The following is a 16,907-nucleotide window of genomic DNA, read 5'->3' on the forward strand; positions in this document are numbered from 1 at the left end:
CATCATGTAAGAGATGAAGAAAACATCTAAGTCGCCAGCCTAGATAAAGCTCAAGTAAGAAATTCTGACTTTCTTTATTAATGAGGCCTGTGGTTGTCTTCTGATAGTTTTGCACCGTCAGAGCACTGCTGGGGCCCGGGTCTCTGGGGGTAGGACGTACCTGTGGATGGTTTGGTGAGGGGGAGCGGCCTCACCTGCAGCTGCAGGCGGCGCTGGGAGAAGACAGCTCCTGAAGCAGCAGGGCTGCAGGCGGCCGAGTCCGAATCTGTGCTGTTGGGAAACATTCAAAATTAGTTAATTCACAGTCAGAGTTTTTCCACCTGCCTAAGACTAGAAGGATCAAATATTTCTAGTCCATAGACTGTACTTCTTTTTTTTTGGTTGGGGGTTGGGGTGTTCTTTGGAGCACTTTTGGTTTGGTTTGGGGTTTTTTTTGTTTGTTTGTTTCTTTCCCTTAGTACAAGCGTTATTTGCATGTAACGGAGCGCGTCCCTTCAGCCCCGGGTGCCCCGTTGCTTGCTTATCCTGTGATTACCTCTGTAAAAAGCTCCCTGCGCTGTCGGTGCCCCTGCGCTCCCGCCCCCAGGGCCGAGCACCGCCACCGGGCGGCCCGCAGGCCCTCCCTGTCTCCCTTCCTCCCTCCTCCCCTGCCTCCGCGGTCCCGCCGTGCCCAGCCCACACGGCCGCACCGCCTCCGCGGCCGCCAGGCCCGCGCGCAGAGCGTGGCGTTGCCAAGGCAGCGGGAGCGCCGGGGCGCGGCGGGGCGGGGCGGCCGCCCGCCGCGGTGCACTCTGGGCGCTGTAGTCGGCGGGCGCGCCGGCCGGCGGGCCGTGCCGGGGCGCGGACTACGCTCGCCAGGATGCTGCGGGGCGCGTCCGCCGTGCGCAGGCGCGGCCCGGGCAGGCCGGTGTTGTTTGTGACGGCGTCACGGGCGGCTGCAGCTGGCGGCCTCTCGTCCGCGCGGGGCCGCGCTCAGGTAGGCGGCGAGGCCGGCCCGCGGGGGGCTGCCGCCCTCAGGCCTGGCCTCGGTGCGCAGCCGCCCGGGCAGCGCGGCGGCCGGGCGTGCGGAGGGTCCGCCCGCAGCGGCGCGACCCCGGGGGCGCTGGAGCCGGGGCAGCCCCTGTCGGCCGCAGGGGGCGAGGAGCCGGGGCGCTGCGGGGAGGGCGCGGTCTGGGTGGCGGCTGAGCGGGCCCGCGGGCGGCGTTCCCGCCGTGCCGGCCCGGCCGCTTGCCAACTTCCTGCTCTTTGATCGCCTCCCTCCCGGGCTGATGCGAGGTGCGCCGTGCCAGCAGCTGTCACTGCTGCCGTAGCTGTTCTGCGGCAGGTGTGATGTCACACCTGCTGAGCACGGGGTGCCCGGCTTGCGAGCGGGTTGGCTTTTAGAAGCCACACTTGGCTTGTGGAAATCAGAGTAAGGAGACGGTCTTTATGGGTTGCTAAATATATTCAGAACGAAGAATGTTACTTTGGGGAAGAAATTATACCACTTAGTAGAAATAGTAAGCTTGCATGAAAACCCTGAAGTATAATACCACTGTAATGCGTTTTTATTTCTGCTGTGCGGCAAAGAAGCTACTGTAGAAGAGAACTGTGAGTTTTTGCTTGGAATGACAGCACAGCAAACTAAAGAACACCGATTCCCATGGGTGCCTTCTTCATCTTTGTCAATGCTTATTGAGGTTTTTGTAGGCTAGGAAATCCTCTTTTAAGATGGAAAAATGCATGGGTTTGTTTAGATTGGAATAGTTACTCTTTCTGAGACTTGTATTTATTCAGCTTCATGGTAGATAAATAGGATGTGGTATCTCCTATTTATTTTTATATAGATATATGGGATAACTTGGTATTATGTTATCAACAGTATATACAGCTGAAGAATTTTACACCTTGTGCTTCTGGTTTGCATTTTAGTAAGGTTAGGAAAGTAGTTAACATTTCTGATTCCTTGATCCCTTTCTCCCCCCAACAAAAATACAGACAGATTGAATTCTGAGTATGATAGATATTTATTTTGTCTAGATGGAAATGCAAAAGGAGATGTCCCTGAGAGTGTAGGACATTTGTGGGCCTAGAATCAGCTTTGCAGTTTAAACTGGAAGATAGAAGAAACTGAACTGTACATTTGTTCTAGGAAATAGTGGCAATGAAGGTATTTAGTGAGAAGCCAAGCAAGCGAAGCTGTGTGTGCGGGATGTGTTTTTCTTTTTTTCAATCTTCCCTTCTGGCTTGGCCTGACATACAGAAGATGTGGAATACTCTGCTGTATCCTCCAGTTATCCCTGCTGTTGTTGAACTAGAACTCATCAGCATCATCTCAATTCATTAGGAAGCTGCAGGCTTCATGTCTTTTTAATTCCTGCCCAAAGCAACTTGACTGTGTCAGCCGTATCCAGCACGTCTCCTCAGCCTTCGTGTGTCTTTTGTCATTTGATGGCAGAGAATATAAGCTGGGGAAGATTTTGTGAATAGGTCAGTTTAGCCATTGGGCTCAGATTAGTCTTCTGTGTTTCGGTTTACTGTAGGGACTTGATGGGCCTGCAGATTTAGTTATGACTCTGTGTGTTTAGCTGATGACTGAAGTGTGGAAATGCTGTCCCTAGGTATTTTTTTCTTAAAGCTTTTTTCTTTTAGAGCTAACTAATTATAACATACTTTACTTTTTATAACCGTTTCACACATGTATGTATGCTGAATGTGCTTGTAAGAATATAGTCATCCTAGAGATGCCCTTCAGTCTGATGCCTATCTATCTATCTCTCTGTCTGTCTATCTATCTCTATGTCAGTCTATCATCTTTGATAAATTTAACACTTCTGCCTGTGAACCTTAATGATTTTGTAATTATTCTTTTCTGTTCCATTCTTTTTCTTGATATCAGAAGCTTTTCTGTTTAGAAGATTGGTCACCTGTATTCAGTTAAATATGCAGTATTAGTATAATATTCAGGTTGAATACAAGATAAGTAACTTCCAAATCAAGGCCATTTATCAAGGTCAGCAAGTCACAGAAAATAAAGATTGTTTGTCTGCTTGTTCCTCTGTTTGTTTTACTAATTTTTTTTTATTATGCTGGTACCTACATAGTTAGGTCCTGAAGCTTTCATTTGGGACAGATGTTTAGTGCTCTCTGGAGCCTGAGGCCGTGGCTGTGTGTTCCGTAGGACTGGTTTTGTGCGGTGCTCAGTCACCTGTCAGTCTGTGATCTGGACAGAGAGGGGACGGCACGGCGCTCCTGTGCAGGTAGCCGGGGCTCGTGCTGAAATGCGGAGCTAGCCAGAGGAAGACGGGCGCCACAGTGTCCAGCGCAGTCTCTGCTGTTAAAACTTGCCCTTTCAAAATTTGTAAATGCACTTGTATCAACAGATTTCTTTTATTTTTCCCTGTTAAAGGGTTTGCATTATGTGACTTCATTGTTTTACATCTGGCACTGAGATGCACTAAAACTGGAATTGCCATGTCGTGAAGCCACAGCCTGAATTTCTTCCACACTGGAGATCAGACTTGCTAGTAAGGACGGGGCTGCCTGTACTATATTTGCCCCAAACTATATTTTTTATTGTTATGCAAAACACTTGGGTTTTAATTACTATACATTTTGGTACTCTTATGATTGCACCATTGACTGAACTGTAGAATAATTAAATGGGAATGTTTTTATACTGAATAGAATTCTCGAAAGATAATTTCAGATGACCAGTACAGTTTTTGCAACATATCCAGTGATGTTTCTGATAGGTGGCAAGTTCTGGTGCTGGTAGTTGCCTTCCTCTGGAAGGAATGCTGCTGCGGAACGCCTGGTCCCGTTGAAACCATTTGATGGCAGCAAGCAGATGTTATTGTCTCATGAGAACTCGGGAATGCAGTGTTGACCATTTGGGCATTAGTTCTTTTGATGATTGGAGAAGTATGATTTTTAAAAAAAGCACAATTTGAAAAAAAGTAAGATGAATACAGTATGATTAAAAAAACCCAAACAAGCATGACAAAACAAAACCAGAATCATCAACAACAAAACAAAACCAACCCACCCCAAACACACACAGCCCTGATGTTCCCTGGCTGAGATCCCAGGAAGAACACCAATGAAGGAAGAAAGAGATCTAAAGGAAAGTTACAACCATATTCAAAGTAGGGCTTTATACTAAGTAGAAATCCTATTGCTCTGTAAGTTTGAAACCTAAGTCAATTGTTAGTGACTATTTTTGCTTAATAAACTGTAGTTGTGATTTTACAGAGGAACCCCAATTGTATTAGTTGAAGTTGATGAGGAAAAAGTGTTATATTAGCAAAACATGATAACTACCATAGTGCAGAGATATAAGACAAATGTTTGATGTGTTTTTTAAGAAAGCTAAATGGAATTGGAAGTTTGATTGTTGTTGTTGTTTTTTGTTCCAATTACTAGCCACAGTGGCATATTTAGGTGTTCCAATTCAATGTTTCTGTATATTTTGTGTGTTAACAAACTGGGAGTAAAGACAGGATTAATAATAGAGAGTAAATAAATTTAAACGAATAGGTGCTTTTCTCTGTGTTCTTACCAGAAGTAATTAGTTGTGGGAAATAAAGCAGATGTCTGAAGTTATCAGAATTCTCTGCTTTTCTATAAAAAGATGAATGAATGGACAGCTTTATTGAACCATTATTTCTTTTGCTGTTTTAATACATTGGATGTATAACGTAACACACAATTGGTTGGAAATTGTTCTGGTTTGGGGAAGGTTGTTTGTTGGTGTTGGTTGGTCTTTTTATTTTTTTGTTTTGTTTTGTGTCCGCCCCTCCCCCCCCCAGATAAACGTACAGTAAATTTTATTTAACAGTTTTAGATACTTATATTTATTTTTAAGTCTTTCCATTAGTTAAGAACTTTAAAAAATAATCTGAATGTGTAACAATAATGAATGCTCTGTATTCCTGGTACAGGAGAGATAACAAACAGGCAGCTGCAGCCAGCCAGCTCTCTGGAAACAGCTGTCAGGCTCCTCTGGCACTGTTGTAACAACGCAAATCTGTACTTCCCTTTTTTCATTCTGTTTCTGTACCCTCCAGGTACTCTCTCAGTTTTCTTCAGAATCAGCATTTTTCATAGTACTTGAAAGGAATGAAAGCAACATGAAACATTATTTTTTTGCCCATAGTTGAAGACAGTTCCAACAGATCCTAGTTTGTGTCTTCTCTAAAAAAAAAGGTGTTTTTCTGGAATAAACTTTAGTTCCTCTGCATGTAACAATTCAGAAATTACTTTACCTACTGCAACATAACTTAACTGATGATGCTACAGAGAAATTTTAAATCTGGCGTGTTAAAAGAACCTGCTTTTACTTGCAGCGTGCTTTGAAAATGTCTGAGAATTCCAGTGACAGTGATTCATCTTGTGGCTGGACTGTCATCAATCATGAGGTACGCAATCTCCAATTAATAAAATTCTTCTGCTTAAGACTAACCATATGCAGTAAAATATTATTTCAGCTTTGTAATTTTGTTTTGTATTGGTCTTGCGTATCAACAGGGAATAGAGAAGAGAGACTTATAAGTAAGAAAACATAAAACTGCTCTTTAAAAATCTGTATCCTTTACTATAGCTGATACAGATTTTGTTGTTTAAAATAATTTTTTTTCCAAAGGTTTTGCTTTGGAGAATTGCTAGAATTTTAGTGAGGTGTTTTCCTGTGTTCCATCTTTCCCGAAAATGTTGACATTCTGTGTAGCTTGTCCATTGCTAATTCATTTCTCCTTTTCCTTCCATATCTCCTTCCACTATCCTTCCCCTGACAGCCCTCCCGCCGTCTCTGCAAGAAAAGTTTGTGAGTGTGGGAATCATGGCTCAAAATACTTGTTTCTTAAAACCTGTTCAACTGATGTGTGGTGGTCCATCAGATTTGTGTTGCCTCAGTTGTGTTTCTGTCCATCTTTCAATCTCTGCTATAGCTTCCTTTATTAGTCATACCTTTATTTGGAATGAAATGTTAGAATTCCCTCATTCTTGTTCAAGTCTTAGGGTAAAACTCTTTGTAAAGTCACTATTATGTTTGTGTGCACTGGTTTAATTTGTGTGTTTGTTTCCCATCTTCTGATGTTTGACTAGTTGTATAAAGTGACTATGGCTTTATTAAAACAAAAGTAATTTTTAATTCCTAGTAGAATAAAGCTTGAGACAAAAGGTCTGTTGGGATGAAATGTGTTGTTGCCTAGGCGTTGTCTACGGGGTAGGCATTTGAATCTGATGTTAGTTTCTAAGTTTGCATTGTATAGATTAAATCAATACAATCAATGGAGTCTGGAGAGCAATCATTCTTATGCTAAGGTCAACACTTATATTTGATCAAGTGACGTGCTGTCTTGACTCCACTGACTGTATTGATTGTAAAGGTGCCTTCAACAATTTGCTCGAGTGTAGACACTTGAAGTTAGGAAAGATTAATGCTGTATCTGATTTTCCCCTGGGGTAAACAAGGCAGGCCTTAAGTTGCTCAGAAACTCTGCAGGGTCCTACCTGTTAGTGTGGGTCTCCAATGTACTTTTCTTCTTTAGCCCTCAGGATTTTTGTATCACTTCAGATCTTGGTTGGTGTGAGAGTGTGGTATGGTTTGGTTTCGTGTGTGTTTTTTAAGCATTTAACACTGTCTGATAAAGTGAGTAGGTTGTTGAGCCAGAATCCTCAGAGCGAATGGGTTAACTGTTCTCCTGGAATGACACTCAGATATTGGCTGTCTGCATCTTCTTGTTTCCTGCCCCAAAACATTTTCAAGGAACAGGAAAACAGGGAGTAGTCACTGCAGATTATAATGCAAATCTAGGTAATTTGGAAAGCAAGCCGTTGCACGGTGCAGGCGTTTGATTGTACTTAAGTTTTGAAAACTCAATTCAGTTTCAAAAGCAAGAGATATGGTTTGTGGCTTATAAATGTTGCGTCATCGTTTCATTTTTGTTGTTAGCCAGGTGATGTTTAAGAGATTGTTGGAACTTTTGTCCTTGTTTTGTGTGGGATGGCAAGTTAGGAATCCTGTCACCAGAGAGGAGCAGGAGCCGCTCAGGGGCCGCGCGGGGAGCGGCTCTGGGGGTCGCGCACCGTGTCTGCAGGGGGCGGCTGTGGCCTCAGCCCGCGCTCTTGCTGGCTTAGCGGAGATCGTAATCTGCTTTAAGCTACCCTCCTGATGTTTGCTTTGTTGTGGCAAACTACATTTTGGTTATTCGTTCTTCTTCACAACTTAAGAAACAAAAGTAATGTTTCTGTTACACCAGAGAGCAATTTTGTATATTTCGTATATACAAAATACGTAGATATTGTGTATATTGTATATATACAAATAATTTTGTATTTTCTTTCATGAGATTTCACTCAGATTTTAGTAAGTTACTTATAAGTGAATGGTGAATGTGAAACGTTTGTGATTCAAATTGTGATGCTGTTGTAGTCAAAATGAAGAAATACAAAGTATTTGCCGAATTGCCGAAGCAGTTAATTTTCAAAGCCTTTTAAAAAGGAACATAGCTTTGCAATGTGATTGCAGAATGTATCTTATGCAACTCTTTTTGAGGTATCTGATTTTCCTGCAGTAGTCTCTTCCTAAAAACAAAACCATACATGTTTGCCTGAGTCCTGAAACGAGCACCTAGGGAAACTGATCTGGAAGTATTACTACTACTGCAATTTCACACCTGCTGTTACAAAAATAACTATCTCTGTTTACAAAAACAACACAAGTTATTTATGGATCAGCATGACTTAGTATTTTTCAATTATGTTTTGCATGTTTATAGTTTTCTAATAACCTTACTTGTGTTCCATCAGTTCTTTTAAACAAAAATCACCGTGTGAAGATAAATATTTAGAGCTGTTAACCGTGGTGCTTGCCTGCAGTGCCCCGCGGCCTCTGAGCGTTGTTTGTCTGCAGTTCTGGTTCGCTCTGAGGTTGGTGCGGACTGGCAGCTGACCAAGAACTGAGGCTCCTTTCTGGATTAAACACAGAAATCCAATTTGGAGACTGGATGAATGTTTGTTTTCCTGGTGTCAGAGATGTACTATTAAAACAGCCATTCACATTTGCTGACAGGAATTGAGATGGAGTAGAATGATACGTGTTTTTCCTGGTTCTGGTACTTGTTGGATTTCGTGGTGGTGCTGCCCATGGTCCGTTTTTTTGGGGGGAGGTAGTGGTGTGTTTACATAAAATGTATGGACGTATGTGCAAGAATTAGATGCCATACTCAAAACTCATTTGAAAATCTCTTTTGTTTCTTTAAATTCTGTTTAATAAATAGGTCTAATAAAGCTAATAGAAAATAATTATTTAAAATGCTTAGCATAGTTGTTAATTAAGGCCTAAATTGCCTTTTTCCTCCTCTGCCTTTTTTTGATCATGGTCATAAGTGGGACACACTATCAGTTGTTTCCTTCTTCTCAATTACTTGGTATTTCTCTTGCTTATTTTTGCTTAAACTCTTCTTCAGTTTTAAGGGTTTTTATTCTTCTCTTCTGTTTTTATTATTAATGTCCCGTTTCCTTTGTAACTCTTCTACTTTACTGATGGAAACCCCAATAACTGTAACGTTCATTTAAAACTCTTTAACTCCAGGGTTCTGACATAGAGACGGTGACTTCAGAAAATGGAAGCACAAATGATAACCATGAGTTTGTTTCAGAAGAATATGTTTCTTTGCAAGAAGAGGAGCAACCAATTGATTTGCAAGGTTAGATGTTAAAAGAGGAGCAGTTCCATAAAACAGGTGCCTGTAGTGTTTCCACAAAATTAGTATTTTTAATAGAGTTTGCACACTTTGTAGGCCTCTGTCAAAGTTCTTCCTTCATCAGTGTCATGGAAAATATTCAGTCATCAATTTTATGAAAGTATTTTTTCTTGAAATAGAGAAAATTAGTAGAATATCTTTCATTTTGTCAATACTTTAGATGTGTTATAGAATAGTATGTACTGATGTTGCTGGAAAATAGTTTCTAGAAGTGGTCTTGATAAACTCTATTTTAAACAATATTTAATAATAACATAGACCAAATAAGAGTAATTTGGAAGGAGCCATCAATGCTCTTACACTTGTAAGGTAACATTGTGGCACTGTGTTAGCATTTCTTGAGTTGGAAATGTAAGTCTGGTGGGTGTTAATATAATGAAAATCCACTTATTTTAATTACTAAATTTAAGACTGAATTTGTTAATATTGGTATGAGAACACAGACTTGACAGGTTCAGTGTTTAGTTGACTAAATTTGAGCTTGGCCGTGTTTCCAAATTCGTAACTTCTCCTTGTAGAAAGAGGAGTAGATGCTCAAACTCCAATAACTAGCTGGATAATATTTTAATTATCCCAGCATACAGGAGTACTGTGGTATCAGCTTACAGTGTAGTGTTGGTTTTTATCTAACTGTGGTTTTTATTTATAGGTTACTTGAATTTAAGTATCCTCCATGACTGTATTACATAATGACAATTTGGATTCTGATGTTAGAGGGATATTGAAAATGAGATTGAGTATTTTTAGAAAACTTTCCTTTATTTGAGTAGATAATAAAAAACTGTCACAATTATGCTTATATTAATATTAGGTGGGAGTGGGCATAATTTGTTGAGTTACTGTTTTTAGTGCCAATGTTTGTTTTTTGCTCTTTTTATTTATATAGCTCAGTGCAACACTGATGGAGAGATACCACTGGTAGATAATACTCTTTCTGCTTTTGAGGAAACTCAGACAGTTCCAGAGGTAAATTACCTTATGTTATTCAGGTGCTTCTGTAAGCCCCATTTGAGAATGCCAAGCAATGTTTTGAAGGCATCAAAATGAAGATACTGATTTTTCCTTTTCTTTAAAGCATTAAGAATTCTTACTATTTAAAAAATTACTTGATGTTACATGTATCTGAATAAATTTTACATTGTCCATTTCCCTAGGAAAAGAATGAAAACATCCCTGATGATGGATCCTGCATTGGAACTATTAGCGATGATTCTGACATAGTTACACTTGAAGCTCCAAAACCAGAAGAAACTCAAAGTCAGGAGGAAGCTCCAGCTGATGGTGAAGAAGCTCCAAGTTCAGACGATTTTAACATGGGTTCCTCCTCTAGCAGTCAATACGCATTTTCCCATCTAGAAACTGGTAAGAGCAATAATTTACTAAGCAACTGTATGCAAAGATGTCACTGGGAAAAAAAAATCTTGGCTTAGGGAACCTTTCTTTGTGTGGAGAGGAGAAAAGATACTGGTCTTGTTGAGTATGTGTCCAAATATTTGCAGTCTCTAGGACAACTCTAGTTGCCCTAACTCCAAAACCTTGTCCAAATGTACTTCTGTAATCTTTTTATTTGAAAGCGTTCTCTTCTGTTAAGCGTTCACTATTTTAAAATAGAAAGTAAATTTCTAGAGTATTTTAGAGAATTAAAGTGACTTTCAGTTCATAGAATAATTGTAGGTTTTCTCTGGGCTTTTTTTTTTCACTTTTATAGAGTTGGCATAAATAACTAGCAACTGGGAGAGAATTGATTTTTGGGGCCATGAGGACTAATAGCAGAATGACTACAATAACTTTTTGCTTGCCTTCCTAACTACGTAGAATATCACAGAATCACACAGAATCCCAGAATGTCAGGGGTTGAAGGGCCCTGGAAAGCTCATCCAGTGCAATCCCCCCTGGAGCAGGAACACCCAGCTGAGGTTACACAGGAAGGTGTCCAGGGGGTTGGAATGTCTGCAGAGAAGGAGACTCCACAACCCCCTGGGCAGCCTGGGCCAGGCTCTGCCACCCTCACTCCAAACAAGTTTCTTCTCAAATTTAAGTGGAACCTCCTGTGTTCCAGTTTGCACCCATTGCCCCTTGTCCTGTCACTGGTTGTCACCAGCAGAGCCTGGCTCCATCCTCCTGACACTCCCCCTTTATATATCTGTAAACATGAATGAGTCCCCCCTCAGTGTCCTCTTGTCCAGCTCCAGAGCCCCAGCTCCCTCAGCCTTTCCTCACACGGGAGATGCTCCACTCCCTGCAGCATCTTGGTGGCTGCGCTGGACTCTCTCCAGCAGTTCCCTGTCCTGCTGGAACTGAGGGGCCACAACTGGACACAATATTCCAGGTGTGGTCTCCCCAGGGCAGAGCAGAGGGGCAGGAGAACCTCTCGGACCTACTGACCACCCCCTTCTAACCCACCCCAGGTACCATTGGCTTCCTGGCCACAAGGGCCCAGTGCTGGCTCATGGTCACCCTGCTGTCCCAGGACCCCCAGGTCCCTTTCCCCTACGCTGCTCTCTAATAGGTCATTCCCCAACTCATACTGGCATCTGGGGTTGTTCCTGCCCAGATTCAAGACTCTAGACTTGCCCTTATTCTATTTCATTAGATGTTTCCCTGCCCAGATCTCCATCCTGTCCAGGTCTCTGATGGCAGCACAGCTTCCAGTGTCACCACTCCTCCCAGCTCGGTGTCACCAGCAAACCTGCTGACAGTCACTCTATTGCCTCGTCCAAATCGCTGATGAATAACTTGAATAATACCGGCCCCAGCACTGCCCCCTGAGGCTCTGCACTGGATACAGGCCTCAACTGGACTCTGCCCATTGACCACGACTCTCTGGCTTCTTCCCTTCAGGGGTTCCCAGTCACCTCACTCCCCGCTCATCCAGACCCACTCCCTCAGTTCAGCTGTGAGGATGCTGTGCAGACTGTGTCAAATGCCTCACTCAAGTCAAGGTGGATCATGTCCCCCGCTCTGCCATCATCCATCCATCTTGTTGTGTCGTCATAAAAGGCTATGAGGTTGGTCAAGCACGACTTCCCCTTGGTGAAGCCATGTTGACTGCCCCTAATGACCCTCTTATCCCTGATATGCCTTGAGATGGCACCAAGGACAAGCCGTTTCATTACTTTCCCAGGGATGGAGGTGAGGCTGACCGGTCTATAATTACCCGGGTCCTCCTTCTTGCCCTTTTTGAAGACCGGAGTGACATTTGCTTTCCTCCAATCCTCGGGCACCTCTCCCGTTTCCCAAGACTTGGCAAAGGTGATGGAGAGCGGTCCAGCAATGACCTCAGCCAGCTCCCTCAGCACCCGCGGGTGCATCCCATCTGGACCCATGGATTTATGGATGTCCAGACTACTTAATTGCTCCCTAACCCAGTCCTCATCAACCTAGGCAAACTCCTCCACTGTCCTGCCGTCCCCTGGGGCCTCAGCGGTGCGGGATCCTCAGGACAGCCCCCGGCAGAGCAGACAGAGACAAAGAAGCATTCGGTAACTCTGCCTTCTCTGCATCTTCTGTCGCCAGGGCACCCACCTCGTTCATCAGTGGGCCTACATTGCCTCTGGTGTCAGTTTTATCTGCCACGTATTGGAAAAAGCTGCATTTAAGATACTCTCATTACTTGTCAGAAATGCAACTCATAGTATTCAGGAGGAAAGATATAAATACTTGGCTAATTAAAAACAAACAAAAACCAACGAACCCAAACTAAAAGAAAAAATTTACTCTTCTCTAGCTCTCTAGTCCTCCTTTTTCATTCTGTTTGGCTGCTTATTTGTAGTCTTTTCTGTTCTATTTATCCTCTATAACAGTTTTGTGTTACCGAGTTTTACCTTTCCGAGTAAGTTTATTACAAGGGCAAGATTTTTCATAAAATACTGTTTTATCTTTATCTGTTTATGATTAAATGTTCATGTTTCTGTATAGTATCCATTGGAATGAGAAAATTACACTTATGACCAGTGATGATTCATAAAAAAGCTGTTGTCTTCTGGATGACTTGACTTAATTTTTAATTTAAAATTGAGTTGACTTTCTTTTAGGACTGAGTTCTAAAAATGTATTTTTTTTTCCTCCCATGGTTTTGTGCACAAAAGTCAGTTGGCTGGAGAAGTTGAGGAAGATTCCTGATTGTGTGAGGGGATGGGGAAATGAGGTGAAACAGCATGTGTCTCGCAGTCTTCCTTTCCAAGGTGGTGTGATTAAATTTGATCAGCTTGTGTAAAGCTGATTGCTTATGGTTTGCATGGAGTGTTGTTAAAATTATCAGTAGCAATTTGACTTAGTCTTATAATAGTGATATTCCATACAGATGCTGAGAGCCCATCCTCACTGATGAATTCAGCTAAACTGTCAGTGGTTTATTTACTTTTTTGAAAAATGTTAAGCTTACATGTAAATTTGGAATGGGCATCAGTAACCTTTGTAATACATTTTAATATGTATGCTTGACCATTTAAATGAATGGTTCTTGTTGGATTCCAAATCTGTGTGTGACTGGCAAAAATAATTTCTTCCTTCTAACTTAAGCTGATTTCAACATGGTCTTTATTGCTGTGTATGTGATTGACCAAGTAGTACAGAAAATGTCTGGAGTACTTTTGCATTTATTTTAAATGCCAAAGTTTTAGCAGTCAAAATTTTCATGCCACTTTTTGGCAATGGAAATCTTTGCCATCTTCTTCTTGTTGAGTTCTCTGTTGGGTTGGAAAAGGATGAGCTTCAGATTTTCCTCATGTAGATACTAAAACACTCTACAAGGATTTTCTGCCGCTTTTACTTGCAAACTAATTCCTGTTTAGGCTGTCTTCACCACACAAACAGAAATGTTTTAGTATTGCCTGGTGAATTAACTGAACTAGCAGAAGTGTTCAAATGCTGAAATAAATTGCGTCTAAGCTTGAGATGTGTTTGTGCAGAAATGTCAAAGAAAATGAAATTCTTGACTTATGTTGTTACTTCACCTGGGTTTCATTGTAGACCCGACACTTCAAAATCACAGCAGAAGCTAGAATTTCAGGCTGGTATTGTGGTCACACTTTGTTTCATTTGTACTCCTTTTCATCCTCTGACCGTTAGAGTACAGCTTTGTACTGAGTTTGCAGAGCAGCTGTAAGGCAATGTCATTCTTGCCTCGAAGTGTAATGCTGTTGACAACTTGCCAGCAAGTGCTTATGAATGCCTCTAAGTGCCTCACAGCTTGTTGATTTTGCTTTCCGATTGTCTGGTGGCTGTGTGGTGGTTGTTGGTTTTTGTTTGCGTTGTTGTTGGGTTTTGGGTTTAAGAATCTGCAAATCTGCATGTCAAGTAGCTGTTGAAGTGATGTGACCTTGTTGCAATGTCTGCTTGGTCTGACCTGATGCTTGTCCACAGAGTCAGAAATTAGATATGTATCATGTATTCCAGATACTAATTAGTAATATTTTCTGGGGTTGATACAATCACTTCCATGCAGTTGGAATTTATTTTCAGGGAAGAATCTTAACTGGTAATGCCTTTAGCACTGCTTGGCATTCTTGTCTGTTCAGTGGTGTGTGCATGGCTTTGCTCAAACAAATGATTTTCAGCTGTGAAATTTTCAAGGACAGTAACTCCGTGTTTATCTTTTTATATTTGAGTGATGATTTCTGATACGAGAATGAACAACCATATTTCTAGAAGGGGTGTTAGCATTGTGTAATTGCGGGCATCACATTTAGAACTGTCTGAGCAGGAGCACTTTGTCATGTGCTGGAGGCTTCACTGATCACGTTGCATCTATTTCAGGCATGTGAACACAGACATTTGAAAGCTGCTTTTTCACCCTGCTACTGCTTCCTCTTGATACTTGCCTTACACTTGAAAATAATGTGTTCAAGCAAGGGAGATTAAATAATCATTACCTATATACTGGATTATATAAGCTTATTTACAGTACATGCAGCAAGCGTTTGTACTGCTAATAGCAATAAGCAATTACAGCTCTGTTGTTATTTTCCCAGGTAGAATAAATGGCTTTTGGGCCATAGGAATATGAACATACAAGTGGTATAATAAATACTATTTTACAAAAAATGCTATAAAAGATATTTTTTTATGGTTAGAATTTGTTCTTATCAAGTCTTGGCTGATTCAATCTTCCAAACAACAGCCAGGTAATAGAAGCATTTTGGATTCAGAGTGTTAGAGAGAGTCAAACACAGAAGCACCCAAGTAGTTCTTTTCCTGTGCAGTAGTGGTTGAAAAAGGCTTTGTTGAAAGGTGGTATATGGCAGATATTAAAAGTGAACAAAATTACATATTTAAATAAATTTGCAATGCAAAAGTTTGTTTGGATATTTGTAATACCTACATTAATGGAACTTTAATGGAATTTTGTCTGCAGCTGCATGTAGATCACAGAATGAAGTTTTTTGAGATAATAGAACCATGTCTGTCTTTTAGGAGGCTTTCTTTAAGCAAGTCTTTCTCTTGCTCTATTGTTATTAATTAGTTCAGTCTCAATATACGTAAGAGAAGGAAAACTGAATTCTTAACCTATCTACTTCACATGTATTTGCAGAGGCAGTACATGTAGGTGTTTTAAGAGGCAGGATTGTCTGAAAGAAACACTTTCTAATGAGTGAGTGATAAGGTATAGGCAAGAGCCATATGGGTTTTTTTGCCGATTTGTTGATTCTTTATCTTTTCCTTTAAAAAAAAAAAAAAGGAATTTTTCACTTTGTAGAGCAAGCATTCCTTGCGTAATATCCAGCTTTACCAATCACATTGAGGATTTTTATTTTGCTTTACTAATGTTCTCTAAGATAACTGCCAAATACATTTTGCATAAACATGATGGATTTGGGTACCCAAGTTGATGTTTTAAAGCACCAATTAATGCATTTTAAAGACTGCTGCTGTTGTCTTTCAGTTTTTCCGTCTCAGGCTAGCAATGATGAATCAAGCAGTGATGAAACTGGCAACCAGTCCAGTCCCACAGTGCGAAAACGTCGGGCTAGGAAGAGGCTGGTCTCCAGCTCCGAGGCTGAGGGCGGGTCAGCTGCAGAACCCGAGTCTGACCCTCCCAAAGAAGAGCAGCACAAACGCCAGTTCGGCAGTGGCCTTAACAGATGCATCATCCTGGCTTTGGTAGTTGCAATCAGCATGGGCTTTGGACACTTCTATGGTGAGTTCATAGAAAATAAAATGCACAAAATCAAGATCTTGCATAACAAATACCATTTTATTGTGACTCTTGATTGTTTGTTTGTTTGTTTGTTTTTTCTTGTTCTCTGCTAACAATCTAAACCTAAAAAATGAGAAAAAGCAACTGCTAATATATGGATAACATAGGCCCTTCGGTGCTGAAATTGTATTTAATATACGCCACTTCAAAATTAAAGTAAATAAAAAGAAATTAATTTTCTGTTGCCCTTCCAGATAGAAATTTCATGTTGTTCTCATAATGCAGTGTGTACCCTTCATTTTGCACATCTTTTCTTTTGAAATAAATTTGTGGTAGTGTTTAGCATTCCTGACAGCCTTCACAGAGCGATTTCAGGCTTTTGTCCCATATGTGCTCATCTGGTAAATGTAAGAGCAAGGCATGTTTTTTACAGGAGTTCATAGTATCAATATTTTTCTCTGTCCAGTGGAGAAAAATACGCTGTAGTTGTCCTTGCAGTTCCAGAGTGGTTTAGGGAATCCAGGAGAGCAGCAATTTTTCTGTGTTCAGTGTGTTCCCTGAAGTTAAGCATTACACAGATTACAGAATCATAGAATCACAGAATCGACTGAGTTGGAAAAGGCCTCAGAGATCCAATCCAACCCTTAGTCCAACTCCAGCCCATTGACTAGATCATGGCACTAAGTGTCCAATCTCAGTTTAAAAGCCTCCAGGGCCGGTGAGTCCAGCACCTCCCTGGGCAGCCATTCCAATGCCTGACCACTCTCTCTGCACAGAATTGCTTTCTAATCGCCAGCCTCAATTTCCCCTGGCAGAGTTGAAGCCCATGGCCCCTTGTCCTATTGCTGATGCCTGGGAGAAGAGCCCAATCCCACCTGGCTAGAACTGCCCTTCAGGTAGTTCTAGAGAGTGCTGAGCTCAGCTCTGAGCCTCCTCTTCTCCAGACTAAACAAGCCCAGCTCCCTCAGCCTCTCCCCACAGGGCTTGTGCTCAAGTCCCTTCCCCAGTCTTGTTGCTCTTCT

General features: G+C 41.6%; 1 protein-coding gene across 7 annotated transcripts in view; it reads left to right on the forward strand.

Annotated features, from left to right (window-relative positions):
* Nucleotides 1–802: 802 nt before the first annotated feature.
* Nucleotides 803–16,907, forward strand: part of CCPG1 (cell cycle progression 1) — a 32,165-nt gene continuing 16,060 nt past the window's right edge. For 4 of the 7 annotated variants that reach the window (XM_082061252.1, XM_082061251.1, XM_082061249.1 and 1 more), the window contains exons 1-7: nucleotides 803–976; nucleotides 5,328–5,399; nucleotides 8,576–8,690; nucleotides 9,634–9,713; nucleotides 9,902–10,109; nucleotides 12,836–12,931; nucleotides 15,631–15,885. In XM_082061252.1, the coding sequence (XP_081917378.1) occupies nucleotides 860–976; nucleotides 5,328–5,399; nucleotides 8,576–8,690; nucleotides 9,634–9,713; nucleotides 9,902–10,109; nucleotides 12,836–12,931; nucleotides 15,631–15,885 (943 nt within the window). In that variant the 5' untranslated portion in view covers nucleotides 803–859. Of the gene's footprint in view, nucleotides 977–5,327; nucleotides 5,400–8,575; nucleotides 8,727–9,633; nucleotides 9,714–9,901; nucleotides 10,110–12,835; nucleotides 12,932–15,630; nucleotides 15,886–16,907 lie in introns of those variants that run through there. The other 3 variants (XM_082061253.1, XM_082061254.1, XM_082061255.1) reach the window with 2 other exon arrangements.

The sequence above is a fragment of the Streptopelia decaocto genome, assembly GCF_964273445.1.
Source record: "Streptopelia decaocto genome assembly, chromosome: 9".
In the NCBI taxonomy this organism is placed as follows: Eukaryota; Metazoa; Chordata; class Aves; order Columbiformes; family Columbidae; genus Streptopelia; species Streptopelia decaocto.